This window comes from Corapipo altera, unplaced genomic scaffold, assembly GCF_003945725.1.
Source record: "Corapipo altera isolate COAL_440 unplaced genomic scaffold, ASM394572v1 100, whole genome shotgun sequence".
NCBI classification, from domain to species: domain Eukaryota; kingdom Metazoa; phylum Chordata; class Aves; order Passeriformes; family Pipridae; genus Corapipo; species Corapipo altera.
In genome coordinates, this window is record NW_020884952.1 from 192014 (window position 1) to 210288 (window position 18275).

General features: G+C 36.9%; 1 protein-coding gene across 8 annotated transcripts in view; it reads left to right on the forward strand.

The window, feature by feature from the left end:
* The window catches only part of CCDC73 (coiled-coil domain containing 73), a 63539-nt gene that overhangs the window by 19745 nt on the left and 25519 nt on the right, over nt 1–18275 (forward strand). For all 8 annotated transcript variants that reach the window (XM_027663303.1, XM_027663304.1, XM_027663297.1 and 5 more), the window contains 6 exons: nt 1439–1510; nt 2260–2295; nt 4037–4111; nt 5886–5924; nt 13110–13245; nt 16047–16126. In XM_027663303.1, the coding sequence (XP_027519104.1) occupies nt 1439–1510; nt 2260–2295; nt 4037–4111; nt 5886–5924; nt 13110–13245; nt 16047–16126 (438 nt within the window). The remainder of the gene's footprint in view (nt 1–1438; nt 1511–2259; nt 2296–4036; nt 4112–5885; nt 5925–13109; nt 13246–16046; nt 16127–18275) is intronic.

The window sequence follows — 18275 nt, forward strand, 5'->3', positions numbered from 1 at the left end:
CAAACCTATATCTCCATAAATTACTATATGATATCGATTTGAATACCTATTATTTAAAGTAGTGTGATCTTAATTTGGATATAAAATTTTATTCCTGTGGTGAGTAGGAAGAGTCCACTGAGAGCAGTCAATTTGCTGTCCCTGCTTCTGGCTCTCTTACTGTCCTTGGCTTGCCTGTTACCCACTGGAGAACTTGTCTTTGAACACAGTCTAAGGGCCAACCTGAGCAAAACCTTTCTCAAGACTTCTGTTTTCATGTTTTGGAATATTCATTTATGTAGTATGTGTTGTTTGTTAGATGCAGATCAAAACTTTCCCTGCTTATCTTACAGTGAGTTAATGAGTAAGTACATGACTGTAAACCACCATGGATTCTACTCTTGTGTCAAAGGGCAGCAGCTCTCACTTGTAGAATGTGAAAGCAACACCAGTTTGCTGCAGGAAAGCAATTTTGGAATGGGCTTCATATTTAAAAAAACTCACTTTCTCAATTAAGGCAGAAGAAGAAATTAGACTTCTTGTGTGTGAAACAAATGATCAATTTATTTTCTCCCATTCATTCTTTTTAATAGTCTCAATTTATATTTGGTTTTGTGCAGCCATTTCTGATTTGTTTCCTATTTCACACTAATACATCTTACCTAAACTCATCTATATTTTGAGATAGCTGTTCAAGGACAGAGCCTTTTGACTACCTTTACCTAATATATTTTAGTGTATAGAACTTAAAAAACCTGATCTTCCATGTGTACCTTCCTTGGTAAAGGTGAAGTGCCTTGAACAGGAGCATGATGCTTAAAGATGTTTTAGATTTCTAACTTGCAGAGTGTAGTATTAATCTATAAGATCATGACATGAAATAATAACAAAAAAAAGTACATCCTAACTCATTTTCTTGTTTTTATAGGTAAGAATAAAGCCAGGCAGGAGGATGATAAAAATTTTATACTATGGCCTTACACTTAGTCTTTTCTGCCCTCCCTCAGCTCTTGTAGCTTCTTAAGTGACTAAAGTTTAACTAAAAGCAGAATAACAGATTGTTATTTTAAATGGGATTATACTTTTTAATGGGTATTAAAATTCTATTGTAAGTACCTGGAGCAGTGTGCAGATGCTGTGTTCAGATGGCAGTGGATGTGGATGTGGATGTGGATTACATCTGCAGGTTGGTGGGATGGGTAAGGAGTTGCTTGCAGAAGTCTTAGCAACAGGTCTGTATTCCAGAGGTGAGAATTGTTACCTGTTAAGAATTAAAAGAGAAGCTGCTACCAAAGAGATGGTTATCAGTTAATAAATGCCTCTTTTTAGTCTTCAGGGTTTTTTAATCAGTCATGTCTTTCTTAGCCAGGAATCAGGGTTTTTTTCTGGAAATACTACATATATATGCTTTGCTGTAAGATAATATTTAAATAACACTGTTGTTATTTCTTGTGAGCAGGAAACTCTGCAGCATCAGACAGACACGTTGCAGCAACAGAACAAAGAAGCTATGGCAGCTTTTAAAAAACAGGTAGCAAAAGAAGGCCTTCTAGGTTTGACTGTGAGATTTTTCTAATATGATGGCAACATAGCAAGTTACCAGTTGGTGTGAAAATATTTTTCTGTTGCATAGAAAATGTTAGAATATACAACTCAGAGAAATCATGTCCTTTTCTTTTTTTGGACACAGTATAATGCTTGTATTTGGACGGGTCTTCCCAATAAGCCACTCCTCCTGGGATTTTTCTTTCTTTTTCTCCCCCCAACAAACTTCTAAAGAAGAAAATGCTTCTTATAATACTTTCCTTGTTCTGTTTTGTTTTTTTTTGTTTTCCCCTTTAAGATGACATGACCTCTGCAAGGGTAGATTCATAAACCGTGGCCAACTCTGGCCAACATGTGTCAATCTTGCATTTCACTCTCCATAATATATAATGAGTAAATATTAAATGCTGAAAGACCTTGCAGAGAACAGTCATGGGAACTGAAACTGTTGCACGTGATGATGAAGAATTTATCACCAATACTGCATCTCAATCCTGTCACACAAAAAAAGAAATTGGCAAGCAATTATTTTTTTGTCTTGAAAAAATAATTTGAGATTCACAGATTTCTGTTTGTGACTGTAGTTTTTTTTAAAAAATCAGTAATTACACTATGCAGGGTAATATAACTATATTGTCTTGTCAAGTTGCATGAATAAAATTGATGTCATGTGTTGTATTGACTTTTTTTGTTTGTTTCTTGGCTTTTTTTTTCCCCATGCCACTGATAATCAAGCTACAGGCAAGGATGTTTGCCATGGAAGAAGAAAAGGTACTCTGTAACTATTTGTTATTTGTCATCCAGAGAAGTGCATAAGCAAATGATAATGCCATATAACTTACCAAACAAGTATAAACTAAGTAAATTGCAATTAAGTTATTTTTCTTGCTATGACCTTTGCAAAAGGAATTTACTTCTGGGGTTTTTTGTTTGTTTGTTTATAGCCTATGGAACTTTCAGTTGTCACTTTAAAATTGGTTTATGCTAAAAATCAGTGGGGGAAAGAGTGTTCTTTGATATTTCTGTATTGAAGCTATACAAAATTTACTTTATAAGGGGCTGGGATTTGGACAAACTGTCTTTGGCCTTTCCAAGTACTAGTGAAAAGTAACATTTCTAACTGGTTTAGGGAAACCAGATTTTAATAGGGGTTTTCTTGATTTAGCTGAGCCGGTTTCATAAGAAACTTGAACTACACTGAAGCAAGATATACTTAACCCTGAATTTATGTTATTTTTCTTAACCACGTGAGTTTTTATACCAAGTTGAGGGCCTGTTTCCTCCTCTGAATGAAGGATTTGCATTTAGTGTACCAGGAGCCTGTTTCAAAGAGTGAAGTCAATGAATGTATGTGTGTGGATTCTATTGTTTCACTCAAATTTCCCAATAGTTAAGAGCAGATGAGTATCTGCACGTTCCATAGCAACTTGCACCGAAATTTTCAAACTGGTCAAATGGTTGGAAAGTGCATCAAAGTAAACTTTATTGTTTGCTGCATTTATATTTTCTGGTTGAGTTATTTTCTTGGTTGTATTTGGAGTTTCTTCTTGCTGAGACTTTGTTTGCCCACACATACCCACTTATTAGTCTCTGATTTGTGTTTTCAGTGGCAGCTACTGTTTCAGAATGAAATTGTATGCTGATTAATTTTTCCTTCTAAATACTTCCATTGAATAGAATTGTACTTTCAGTACTTTTATACCAAAGTAACTGAGGGAATAAATGAAGCTTTCATGTTTCAAGACAGAGTTGAAAGACCAATATTTGCTCCAATTGAGATTAGTTGTACTATTAATCATCAGGATGGTTTCAGGAGATTGCCCAGCCAGCACTAGGTTAGAAGTGTCTGGAACATGCAGGGCTGGTTGAATGGATGCTTTTGTGTTCCCTGGTGTGTTCTCTGATGTTTGATTCTGCTCTCCACAGATTGCTGCCCAAGATTCTTATCTGACTTAATTCTACTGAAGTCCTTTGACTTTGTTCACGTGCTCATTTTATACATATGTGTGTGTGTGTGTATATGAACACACATATATTTTTATATTTATATATAGAAAAATACAAACTGTACTTAGTAATTCTGTTGATAGCAGCTTACAGTTCAGTGTTTGTGGTTTGGAAAAACTGAGGGAGTTGCTTCTGTGAAGACCCTTCTACAGCAGATAAGAAAATGGATTTACCTGAAACTTTTTTTTTTTCATATTTAGTGTAGTTGTTCTAAATTAAAATAACTTATTAATTCTGCCTTTGTCAGGCTTGTCTCTCCAAGAACAGAAAATTTTAAGACTTGCTGAGTATGGTCATAAGTGGTGAAAATATGCTATTGTGTTTTCACTTTTCTTTGTATACCAATATATTTCTACAGTTTAAGATTATTTAGCTGAATTTTTCCACCAATGACTTGTTCTGTCATAGCAGAGTTCAGATTCATTTTTGTAACATTCTTTTTGATGAATTCTTAATGTAAATGCATTTATCCCACCCAAATCCTGAAGTACAGTTTTGTTGAAAGGGAAAATACCAACTTGCTGTAGAAACAAAAGAAAAAGAAATCGATGGACTGAAAGAAACATTAAAAGCATTACAGGTAAGCTATTATTTTTGTTAAATAACTTTTTTTTTTGGTATTGCAAGTGTTTTTGGGTTTAGTTTTCTTGCTAGTAAGAGAATAGTTATTTTTAAGAGGGTCTTTAAGGCCTTGTCATCTAATCTTTCTAGGACATGTAGACATGTGACACCTGACTAACACTGAGTTTCTGTTCTAATCTTCAGTGCCAAGGCTGCTCTAAGGTAGCCCCTTCCAACTAATGTTCTCTTCCTCCAGAAGAGCTGCAGGCCCAAATGTTCAAATAGTGTGTGAAGTGGGCTTTCTTTTCACTTCCACAGTCTTCCTGTTTCTTTCTATTCTTGTCATCTTACTTCTCACCTGTCTGGAATCTCTGGTTTTGGACTCCTAAACAGAAATAAGCACTCGCTGTGGGCCTCCAACTTGCAGTGCTACCTGTGGTTTTGGGTATTTTCCTTTGTTTCACTGGGGGGTGTCTGTATTTACCACTTAATCCATGGTTTAAGACCAAAGCAGATATATTGAAAATGGATTACAAGCGCTGTAATTCATTGCCAGATTTCAGGTGTTACCAGGAACTAATTATTTTTCTACTCAAAACTGAGTGGGATAATAATTAATTCTATTGGAAACGAATTAGTTGTAATGGATTATTATCGTGATTTTGCAACTTGCTTTGGTTCTTATCAACATTCTGTTGTGATGGGATACATTTACATGGTATCAGATTGTTTATTTAATCACTGAATGGATCTTGGGAGCAAAAGAAATGAATTCCCATGTTTGGCCTTCTGTGCAGTGTCTGTAAGGATTTTGTTGCCTTGTTCAAACCTTGGCATAGCACAGATGATGTGGAATATCCCTCCATGGTCTGCTGAACATAATATGTGGACAGCAGGAGGAATAAAAGATTCCCCTGACCTTTCTCTTGTAGGATAAAACAGAAATTTAAAAGAAGCTTAACTGAAATGTTTAGTGTTCACAGATCAAACATTTGTGTTACAGTTTAGTTCATATCTAGGAAATTCTGCTGTGGCTTGAGGAAGCAGGAGGTCACAATGAATGTGTGATCCCAGGAAAAATTGTTTGGAGGAATTTTAAATTTGATTCTGTATTCCTCTCTATCCAGAGAGTCAGAATTCTACCTTAAAATGATGGTTCTCCTGGTTTTCCCTGGAAGTAATGTTTTCTGTATAGGATTTGCACACACTGGGTTCTTTGACATGACTTTTTTTTTTTTCCTTTTACTCTTAAAGTGTTGTTCAAATCAAAATACTCTGTCAATGGTGTATTAAAATAGTGTTAATGGCTTCTAATGTCAGCTGAATATTATTAAAGCATGTGAGATTGATACAATATCTCTTTATAGGCTACCATTCAGAATATCTGACTAGATGGTTTTGGTTGGTTTTTTTTTTTCCAGCAAGGAACAGACATATATTCCTGTAGGAGTTGAGGGAATACTTTAGTTACTATCTCTATTTTCTTCTTTCTAAGAGTCCATTTACACTTTGTTTTTATACCTGTCAGAAAACACAAGGTTTTATGCATTTTTTTCAAAACTCCTCTGGTGAGAAATCAGTGTGAAGTGGTTTTACATAATTTAAATATTGAAGTGAAATGATGTAAAATGAATCCAACAATAGTGTCATTATTAATTCAAAACTAGTGTTGCTGTGTTGGATGGATTGGCAACAAATGCAATTGAATGTTAGGTATAACAATACCTAGATATGCAGGTTGTTGTCAGAAAAAATGTGAGTACAACTCATTGAATAACTCTCTTGTTTTACAGATTTCAAAATACACTTTACAAAAGAAACTGAATGAAATGGTAAGAAATTAATAAAAGCAAGACAATAAGGAAGAATTTTTATGTAAAGAGAATGTCTGCTTAGAGCATAAATCAGTGCTAACCAACTTTAATACTTAGATGATGTGTGATAATTATTACAAATAATGCAAGGAAGTGCCTCAGCTTCGAATGTGAAAAACTTACAAATGCAATGTTTTTAGGTTTTTATAGTGTGATAGCTACTGTTTAGCATGTGGCATTTTTTCTCATTGAATTAAAATAGAATAGGTACATTTGTTCTCTTTATAGACTAAAGATTTTTTATGAACTGTGTTTTGAATAATATAATTATATTTCTGATAAGATCTAACCTATTCATCTCAGAAAGTAATAGGTAATTTCAAGAAGTTTTTAGTTTTGTTTTTAAGAAAAAATGCTGGTTTTCCTCTCACTCTTTTTCACTCCTCTTCTCAGAATTACTTCTTGACATCAGTTCCCCTGAACAGTTTAGATTTCACCCAGTCCAGCTCACTCCCTTTGACACAGAGAATAAATTTACACAGAGTGACAGCATAGTTGCTCTGAACCCTGTTGTCTGTTCTAGGAAGCCATAGAGTGAGCTACAGAAACACTGCTAGGCTTGATTGAATAAATGCTGTGAAAATTCTGCTGCTGCTCAACTGGAAAGGATAAAGATAATATTGTCAGACCATTACAAACTGTGATTTTAATTAAGAAGCTCAAAAATCTAGAGTCCAGTTTAGCTTTAAGTACCATGACATTTGTACTGAAAGTCATCTTCAACGCTACAGTGGTTTTACACAAAATATGGTGAAATTGAATAATGTGCCCTCTGACCTGGGAGATAAGGCTACAAGTTAAAGATCAAAGGCAACATAAAATGTGGTTTGTCTTACTTCACTTTTAACTTGTATTTGTTCTTCAAATGCATCTGATCTAAAAACGTGTTTAAAAATGTACGAAATTATTGGACTTACATTTAGGTCATTTCACATATTCTCTTTCTTTCATACCTGACAAGCTCAGTCTTCCACATGAGTGAGAATATTTAAATGACAACACCTTTTCTGTAAGCTGGAAATGCTTAAACAAATATCATCCTGCGTTGCTTAAACAAATGTCATCCTTTCTTACATTTGGAAACTTTTCAGTAATTGATTACTTGAATATTTTGAAAACATTGGGGTGCTGTACCTTTGATACAGAGTATGGAAATTAAAAACACTGTTGAGTGGGGCACAAGATCCTAGAAATCCTGTTTTGCAGGTAGCATTCAATGTAACATGCACAGTTTGGACTTATTTCTGGGAAGATGCCCTGATGTGAAATGATGCAAACAAAAAACTCACAAGGTAGACAGAAGTGAATTCTTCCCTGCAGCATTATACAGGTTTTAGACCAGGTCAAATTCTACCAACTTTACTCCTTGAGTAGTTGCACTGAAAAAGATGATGCATTCAAGGCATCAGAGCAGTAGGTGCCCACGTAGACTCTTGGTCATTGCAAATGGCAGGGTGTTTAAAAGCAAAATTGGTTGAAACTCCAAACCATTCATTTATTTGAGGTCCATTTCTAATTCAATTTTAGCTTTGGTAAAGACAGATTGGATCATGGCCTGGCTTGTGTTTTGAGAGTAAGCAGATGTGCTGTTCAGTTTATATCTGGCACCTTAGAAACCCTGCCAGGCAGTGAAGGAGCTTCTGTGCATGCCAGGGACTGAGCATGCCTTACTGATGGAGCATTTCATTCTGGTTTTGTTCCTTTAATTCTGTTCTTCTAGTCTAATATATGCAATGTTAATACTTCACATATACACCATATTTTAGCGTGCTATCCTCTGAAGTTTGTGTGAAAGTTTAGTGCTGGTATAAATTCTACAATACATGCTATAATTTTGAGATAGTGGAAGCTTTTGTTTCATATTGCAAGACTGCATAGAGACAAAGAAATAAAAGATTTCTTTTTCATCCATCATTATTTTGTTGTTTCCACAATAAAAGTGTTGATTATTGCATGCTGTGTAGTGGCTTTGCACCTCACTGCATATGGACAGTGGTGCTCGTGCAGTCAGGAGGCCACAGGGTGGTTGCTGTTCTCTTGGCAGAGTACACTTGAGTGTGAACTCTGTATTGCATTCTTTAATTGCTGCTGAAATAAGGACATAACTGCCCAGAAATGGCTGTGCTCAGGTTTTGGTTACCTGGCAGGTGATTCACTGCAGAATGCCAGAACTTTCTGTGTGTAGCATCTGTTCTTGTCTTCCCTTACAAACTCACGTTGGCTGATCCTGGGCGTGTCTGAGAGAGTGAGCATTTGGAGTTGTTTGTCTTCTGCAGTACCTAAATCTTAAATATATATATATATATCTGTTGTAGTGCTAAAATGTAAAAAAAAAAACCAATAATGAGATTGAGGCTGGTGTTGACTGCTTTAGAAACCAAATCTGTGCCACTCAGAAGAGCAAATTTGGAGTGCAAGATCTCTATGTAGTCAATGGGAGACAGTGAGTACAGTAGATGGGGTGAGTGCCTCTGGTAACTAGTCCAGTTTCACTTGCTGACTGTATTTATCCTGGTAAAACTAAATGTGTGTGAAACCACTTTGTGAAGCTGCCATGAAATGGTCTCTATTACTCTATTACTCTTCAGAAAAGAGGGAAGCTGGATCTAAATAACCCACATTGTTGCCAGCAGACATTCCCTCAACTCTGCCTGGGATCTCCTTGCATGAGTCCTACCTGACATAGGCCAATGTGTGTCAGGGATATTTTAACAACAATACTGGCATTTCCTGAGAGCTTCCCTGTCACCATTTAGTTTTCTGATACAGGTGTAGTTGCCAAATGAATGATAAAGTAATTACTGCAAACTGTGTGAAATATATGAATATATGAACGTATTAAGTATATGAAACTTTAAAAGTTGGTTTGTTCTTAATAATCTATAATAGGAATGTTATTTTTATTTCCTTCCTACATTTTTAGGAGTTTGCCTGTAATCATAATGTGTTGTTTAAAAACACAATGAGAAGGCAGTGATATAGGATAAATTATTTTTAGCAGAAAAATGGTAGGAACTAAAGGATCTATTGTGGAAAAAAATCCCTATTTCAAAGATTTACAAGTGGTAACCCTTTGCATAATTTTCACATGATCTTGCCTTAGGTCTCCGTGCCACTACATCTCCTTTGTTTCTCTGACACTTTCACCTCCCAATTACCACCTTCTGCTTCACTGAGTACCTCTGACTAGTGACTCAATTTCCAGAATATCTTTGAGATATGAGCAATTCCCTCTTTGTGTTCCTCCAGTCACCTACTTGACCCTGAGCTATTTCTCTGGTCTAGTTCCACCAAGAAATCATTGTGCCTCAACAAACCATATGGCCACAATCAATTCCACTCCCCAGCCCAGCTTATCTTTATTACTAGTGGAGGGCAGGGCAATAATTCCTGTTCTTGCAGTATCAGACATTAGGAAGAGGAACCAAGATTCTGTGGGTCTTACTCCAGCTCCAGGGTCATCCCCTCCCTATCCTGCAGTGTCTCCTGATGTTTCTTGCTTGTCTTCTATGGAAAATATTTTATGACCTTTTCACTGTGAGCAGAGGCATCATATACTCAGGCTTTTATTTTATAGTGCACTAAGCCTAGAGAGCAGCTTGCCATCAAAAATCATATTTAGGCAAGTGGTGAGCTCTTAATAAAACTCTGGCAGAGAGAGCAGGCCAGTTTCTTTTTTTTTTTTCTTTCCTTGGAAAGAGCCCTGTGAAATAGCAAAACATATTTCTACTTTTTGAGAGAGGAGGAGGGAGCATTAACACTGTCTTGCTGACTTAAGAAATATATTGGGATAACACTAAGAAAAAAACCCCATATTAAAAAAGTGCAAACCCCCTCAGATCTTGCCACAAGTCTCAAATCAGTGATGCCTCCTGTTCCTCAGTCTCTTAGAATAAATACACCTGAGGGACTATCAGGAAAAACAAAGAAAATTTTTCCTTTTAATTTTTCTGTTATAAAATCCCCCTCCTGACATTACTTAAGCACAGTTCTTCAACAGTTAACTTCTGATTAGGGAAAAGAGAAAGTACATGAACATTCTCAACCTACATTCCTTGCAGTGATTCTGTAAGTGGTGGTGTTTCTTTACCAGTGCTTCCATTATGACTTTCCATTTGCTGTAGTGTGTTTAATTTCATACCTTATAAAACATGAGAAATTTGTATTGTATATCCTGTTTTGCTGGCCTTATGGTGGTCATTTCTTTTGATTACTCTCAGCTTTTATTATCCTCTGATGCTTGGACATGTATTGCATTTGTTACTGTGTGGAAATGGAGCCTTGCATAACCCAACCACACTGGGCCAGATGCATCCTTGTGTAACCTGAATTTACACACAGGGATGAATTTGGCCCAAGTCATTTTAATTGCTGTGTTGCTTTAATGTAGATTACAAATGGATTAGATATCTAAATAAATAGTTATCCTTTCTGAGGAATTAATTGAACTCGTTCTCCTCAGAAAAAACTAATTTTAAAACCGACCAAATAGTACCTACAAAGCCATTAACAAAAAAACAAAACAATATAAAGAGGAACACAAAAAATTTAGTACATGTGAAAGAAAGGATAACAAATAGCTTTAAAAAAAATCAGTGGCATGTGTCACTGAATAGTTTGCTGTGAATATGTATTTTCAATTGCTCCTCACAAAACGAGAGATTGATAAAAGTCAGTAAATACATTTTAATGAATTACCATGTGGGTTCCATTGTGGTAAAGTATTACTTAGGCCAACATGTCAATAGAAGTAAAAATAAAGTGTTAGATATTTATGAAAGTAGTTAGAAACTTCCCTACAGATACATAATCTTAAAGTAGAAGCGAATTAATCATATTTCAAGATACTAGAACTGCTAACTGACACCGAGGAATTAATAATTACTCATTAAAATGTTACTTATATTTTCCTAGGAAGCATAGGCTATTAATCTGCATTAGTTTCACTAATCTAAATCAAAGTCACCACTACTACAGAATTGCTTGATGCACTTCTAATTTTTAGCAAGTGTGTTGGAATTCTTTTATTTAGGTGTGTCAAGTACACAAACTGTCTCCTAATTGTTCTTGGGCTGTGTCATTTTTGGCAGTCCCAGAACTGGAATGGATGAGGCTCTCAGGTGTCTCTGGAGGTGGCTCAAAGCAGGGTCAGCTGGAGCTGGTGGCACAGGCCCTTGTCCAGTTGGGTGTCAGTATGTCCACAGACAGAGGCTGCCTCTGACACCTGCTGCACTGTTTGACCACCCTTACAATAGATGTTTTTCCCCTCGTGTTTAAGTGCAATTTCCTACCTTTCACTTTGTGTCAGTGAGCACCACTGAAAGGAGCGTGGCTGTGATTTCTTCATTCCTTGCACACACACACACACACACACACACACACACACACACCCACACACACACACCCCTCCCCTACATACACATTCACCAGATCCCCCCCGAGTCCCCTCCTCTCCAGGCTGAACAGTCACAGCTCCCTCAGCCTCTCCTCACATGTCAGGTGCTCAAAGCCCTTGATTACAAGCACCATATTACAAAGTAGAATCATAGAATCATAGAATAGATTGGGTTGGAAAAGACCTCCAAGATCATCAAGTCCAACGCCTGATCCAACTCCAATTACTATATCATGGCACTAAGGGCCACGTCCAATCTCTTTTTAAAAACCTCTAGGGATGGTGAATCCACCACCTCTCTGGGTAGGCCGTTCCAATGCCTGATAACCCTCTCTGTAAAGAATTTCTTCCTAACATCTAACCTAAACCTCCCCTGGCAGAGCTTGAGCCCATGTCCCCTTGTCCTATTGTTGGTTGCCTGGGAGAAGAGACCAACCCCCACCTGGCTATAACCTCCCTTCAGGTAGTTGAAGACAGTGATGAGGTCACCTCTAAGCCTTCTCTTCTCCAGACTAAACAACCCCAGCTCCCTCAGCCTCTCCCCATAGGACTTGTGCTCCAGTCCCTTCACCAGCCTCGTTGCTCTTCTCTGGACCCGCTCCAGCACCTCAATATCCTTCCTGAACTGAGGGGCCCAGAGCTGAACACAATACTCCAGGTGTGGCCTCACCAATGCAGAGTACAGGGGAAGGATCACTTCCCTGCTCCTGCTGGCCACACTGTTCTTGATGCAGGCCAGGATGCCATTGGCCTTCTTGGCCACCTGGGCACACTGCTGGCTCATGTTCAGTCTCCTGTCGATCAGCACCCCCAGGTCCCTTTCTGCCTGGCTGCTCTCCAGCCACTCTGTCCCCAGCCTGTAGCGCTGCAGGGGGTTGTTGTGGCCAAAGTGCAGGACCCGGCACTTGGCCTTGTTGAACTTCATTCCATTGGAGTCAGCCCATCTCTCCAGTCTATCCAGATCCCTCTGCAGAGCCCTCCTGCCTTCCAGCAGGTCGACACTCCCTCCCAATTTGGTGTCATCAGCAAATTTGCTGATGATGGACTCAATCCCCTCATCTAAATCATCGATAAAGATGTTAAAAAGGACTGGACCCAACACAGACCCCTGGGGGACACCACTGTACTTTGAACAGTGCTGTTGTTGGTAAAAAACCTGCTTGAGTGTTTATTGCAATGCAGCCTAAAAAGTTGTCATTGTTGATTAAAAGCATGTTCTACTGGAGAGTGTTTCAGAGCATAGAAGGAAGACAGTGCTTTTACTAATGGCTTTGCAAATGTGGCTTTGAAGAATGGCTTGCTTCTGTTGTGTAAGAGGAGACAATAAATGTCCATAGGCCTTATTTTCATGATAAGTACTCTGGCACTGATGCCAAAGTTCAAGGAGCTCGTTTTCTTACCTCTCTCGAGCCCCTTACTAGTTTGTGCCCTGGGCTCCCCTGTGAAGTTGCTGAGACAGTGGGTTGTGGGGAAAACTTAAGATCAGGATTTGAAAGCAGTTTGTACAGTTCTGCAGGCATTTACATGAAGGTTCTTCTAAATATGAAAAAATGTAAAAGTGCATTTTTGATAACCTAGCACACAGGTGAAGGTCTTCCTGCTATCTGAAAATGGGAACTGATCACTAGGTATGAAATAAACAACTGAGATATTCTGGGAATGATTTTGCATTTGTGCTGTTCCATTCAAAAGCATTTGGAGAGCTACTTACTGTCAGTAAATGTGTGCTTCATTTCTGTTCCTGACAGGATCAGAAATTACAGATGCACTTGACAGCCAAAGAGGAGCATCACAAGAAGCTGAACGAAGTCGAGAGGTGTTATGCTACTATTGCATCTCAGTTTGGAATCATAAAGGGGGTCCATGGCAAACTAGAGCACAGTGGTATGTATGTCTTGAATGTCCTCCTGAATTTGATTTTTCTGTGTTTTGACAGCACTGAGTTGGAGACACCTGACAACTCAAAAAAACAGCAGCTGCCCTGGGCCAAGTGCTGCTCTTTGCTGCTGCACCACTGCAGTTGTGTGTGTGACCACACAGGAAATTATACTGAGGAACTGATTTGTGATCAGAACAATCCAGCAGTAGACCCATCCCTTTCCAAAAAAAAAACCAAAAAACCAAACAGAATAAACTCAATCAAAAAACACTCAAAAAAGCAGCTTAATTTGGACCAATTTCCTGTTGCCATTCAGCATAATCAGCTTAAAGCAGTTGTACCAGCGAAAATGAGGGGCTGAAAGCAAAGGAATTAGCAAATAGGGGGAAATGATTGCTTTTTAGTGTAGGTTTCATGTTGGAAAATGGATGAAAACCATTAATGAAATAATAAAAATTATTTTCTTGTACAGAAATATAAAATCTTAAACCAGTTCAATAAATAAATAGGGTGTTATGAATAATTTTGTGCAGTTGTCATTGTTATGTAGATTCTTGCTATATGTCTATTCAAGCTTTATAAATCTGTACCACATCCCCATTCATGTGCTGAAACATAACAAAATTATTTGTGAAACTACTAACAGACAAAAATACTATTCCACACACTTTTATTTTCTGTAAATATTTAATTTTTATCTGTCAAATAATTACTTGGATAACCAGGTAATAAAAATACCTCATTGAAATGAAGTTTTGTACGTGTTAATTCGAGAGAGAGATCCTTGTTTCTCATAGCAAAGTGATAAATTTCCATGCAAACATCACAGTGTATGTTTAGAATATAGACTTTTGTATTGTTTCATGTACCTGGACTTTTCATCCATGTAAACACATACACAGGACATAAATAAAAATAAGTGTTATTAAGGAAAAGAAGAAGTAGTTGTATCACTGAAAACAAAACCAACCAACAACAAAACCAACAAAAAACCCAATCACTCAAACAAACAAAAACCCATCCAGAACACCATAAAACTTTTCAAATACTGAATCTTACTAAATTTTTAGTTTCTGCCTGAAACCAAAAATTTTATTTTCAGATCTAGTTTGAATAAACTGGTGACATATTCTGTGTATATTTGTGATATTTCAGTACCTCCAGTTATTTTTTGTATTCAATTTTTATGAGGTTAATTTTTAATATTAAAAACATATAAAGATAAAATATTGCTGTGTTTTGCTTTTATTTACATTGGACAGGGGTTTACTGTTATATCAAATACAAAAATCTTTTTACAGTTTCTTGGAAAAATAGCAATTACTCTCAGTGCTTATTACATTTGAATGGTAAAAAGCCTCTTTCTTTGCCATGTTTCTACTTACATTTATCAATAATTGCAAAGTGAACCTCTAGAAAAGATTAAGTGGGTTCCTAACTGCTTCTGTTCAAGGAGCCAATATCTTCACCAGTTTGACTCTAGTGTGTCTTTACTGCAGAGAATTCAATTTGTGTGGCAGTGTGTGAGATGTGCAATAGGCACAGAGGTGACCTGTAAATTCTGAGCAAGAAGCTGCTCTCAGTGGGAAGGTCAGGCAGGAAGGGTAGGAACAATTTTGTGCAAATGGTTTAAATTTATAAACTGCTTGTTCTTTATCTGCCGTATTAAAGCAATATGTAGGGACACAAGGAAGTGGAAATCAATGTGTTATAGTGCTGTAGAGGGAAAATACCAGAATTGGTAATAAATCCAGAACTTTATTGGCTAACCAATGTCCCACTATTAGTACTTTAAAGCCAGAGAGTGAGTACATGACTCTTGTTGAAGGATAGGAGAGAGTTTTACCAATTTTTGCTGGCTTGTATTTGTGGGGGCTTTTCCTAAGCTGTATCAGAGGATAGCTGTTACATTCTTCAGTATTTTAATTTTTTAAGCACATATTCTCACACAGAACTGCAAAATTGCTTCTTGTGTTGTAAGGCTGATGTCCATCTTCCCCCATGATGGACCAGCTTTAGCAGAAAAGGGAAGGGCTTTCTGGGTGTGATGGAGTGTGCAGAGCTCCTGTATTCAAGTGTGGTGCCAGAAGAAAAAAGATTAGGAGTGAATGAAGAGGAAATCAGAAAACAGAAAATGCTAAAGAGACACCTCAGAGGATGAAAATACTAAGATTGAATAGAGGTGACTGAAAAAGTCCAGGGGCCAGTGAATATCTTCAGGTTTTCATTGTGGAATTTCAAGCAATTTCCCAGTGATATCTTGTATAAAGTCTGAGAGAAAATTCCCTTCCCTTTCAGAAGAGACAGAGGTTACTCTTAGAGTTTTCTGCTGTATTATCCCCTGCTGTTTACTGTCTTCCATGGCCTACATGCATATAACTCTGTACATCTGTTAACTCAGTTATTTGTATGTTCTGTCCATTATGGTCCATTGTGTTCTATGTTCCTCTGAAAATTACAAGCAAAGCCTTGGTTAAAAAACAAAAGTTCATGGACAAGCAATCCTAAAAAAAATGTCATCAAATTACACTAAAAATTAAATTACAATTAAAACCAAAAAAGCCAAACCAACATAGAGAAGAGTCTTCTCTCATTGTTTGAGGTACAGAACAACTGGTACCACCTGGTGTAATCCTCCAGTATTGTATCACACTACACAGAAAAAGTAAATGAATCATATTTTCAGTTTTAGTCTCCTTTCCACGAAGATGTTTAGTTATTTTATGAATTATATATGCATACGTTGCAGTTATAAATCAAATATTGAAAGAAGTCTTCATTAACACGCTTTCACTTTTGTTTGAAGTGCAGGAAGCCATACAGCACAATAGGAGACTGACAGCAGTGAACAAAAGACAAGAGACTGAAATAAGTAATCTGAAGGAAGTAAGTATGGGCTGCATTTCTGAAAGTAGGAACAGGATTCTCTGGGACTTCCAAAAGCCTCTGCAGTATTAATGGGAGTAGTGGACAAGCAGCAGAACAGTTTTTCATTCTGTGACATGGCTAAATTAGTCTCATGCTTCCACAGATACTTCAGTTAAAATTGGAGCAGCTCTGAATAATTTCTGTAACTTGGGAATTTTTATTTACCTCTACAGCATCCTGCTTGTTTCTTGCTAATTATTAATGACCTCTCTTCTTCCTGTGCTGTGTTGTCATTGCTTCTCCCATCTGATGTGGAAAGGTGTTTCCAGTCTAGTCAGAGATAATAAACTGTGTAAGTGAATCTCTGACAGAAGTGGGAGAGTTTTGTGACAGGCAGCTGAGACATTGGATTATAATCATTTTATTTACAAAGAAGTTGTCTGACCACTGAGCTCTTTTCTCTCTGCATCTCTTCAGAAGGTACTATTTGTCAGGTACATTTCTGAGTTGCACTGTTGAACATATGTGACAGTGGGAAGGATAAAATTCTGTTTTCCCTTTGAGTTGTTCCTTAAGGGCTGACAGGAGAAGAACCAAAGGACCCTCTTAAGTCAGACTTATTCTGTACACTCAGTATCTTACCCCAACACATCTTTTTTATATCTCCTTATCTTTCTATTTCCCTCTTCTTTTAAATTTTTTTTTCCTCCCTTAGATTCTCTAATGATTTTAGATAGGGAACATGATTGTCTTGGCTTCTTGGCCTCATGTTAATTCCCAGTTTCCAGATGAATGCTTTGAACTACCATGGAATATCTGTAAAGATTGTGATTATTTTGGAAAACAAAAAGGGTTGGGAAAAAGATAATTTGTACACGAGGAACAGAGACTGTATACATTTTATATTTATGTTTATGTCTATATTGATCAAAAGTGGATGTTTACCTGCCATTACCTGTCTTTTCCTGAAAAATGGGGTTTGAAGTTACAGAAGTATTTGAACAGTCTCCCTGAATCTAATGCTGGTTTTTGTTTTTAAGAGCATGCAGCCTCCTGTTGTTAAGGTTCTTTGGAGTATGATGCCATTAAAAGCCTGACTTAAATTTTAACTTTTATCTTGAAATATAAACAGTTTGAGATTTTTTTTCATTTGTTTCATTCCTACCTCCTCTAGTGCTTTACTTAATTCTTATATTTATTACATAGCTACATTAAAAATTAGTGAGGGACTCAATCTAAATTTGCTTGGCTACATACTAGAATATAACATGCCAGATCTCAGTATCAAAAATATCAAGTTGTGATTGTTGGATCTCAAGATTTCAGAACTCTTACCATCATAAAAGCAGACTGAGAAACACAATAATAGTAAAGCAAAACACTGGAAAAATTCTCAGATTAGTGTCTAAATCACAGTTAGGCTTTGTGGAATTTAAAAACGTTTATTTAGCTACATAATTCAAATGATAGGTTATATATAAAAATATGAAATATTTGATGGGTGAAAGAGCAACAGAAAAATATTGGAAGGTGTCAATGGCACAACTTCATGTGCATTGGGTACACTTCAACTGTGCAATTCCTTTAAAGAAGGGTAAATAATTTGTATGTGACAAAAAGAGGGACATTCATCTAAAATGCAGCATATCTTTATTGTAATATATTGTATATAAAAAAATGTAGGCATTTTAGAAATATTTAAGCATCACAGTAAATTGGATTTGTTGCTTTTGCTAAGAAACCAAGACTAATGAATTACTTAGCATTCTCTGAGGGGAAGTAATTTGAGAGATAAGAAAACAGAAATGTTTAAGGAAATTTTACGTAGTGAAATTTGTCAGTAACGTAGGTGTGAGAAACAGATAGTGGTTTATGTACTGCAACAATTAAACATATTGCTTGATCCACTCTTTTTTCAACTGTACTCTTGATTCTTAAGGTCATGGGTGATGAATTTTAAATAAAATACTGTTAGATAAGCAGAAGAAGGGGCCAACTGAAACTTAATCTGGCTGCTTCAGTTCACCAGGAAATGCCTTTATTTCTGTTATTTCTGAATTTCTTATTGTTTTTTTAGTGTTTGATCATCCTATTCTGAACAATCTGAACTGGACTGTTTGGAAGAGTTTGGAAAAGGGATTAGCAGGCTATTTTCACTTGCTACATA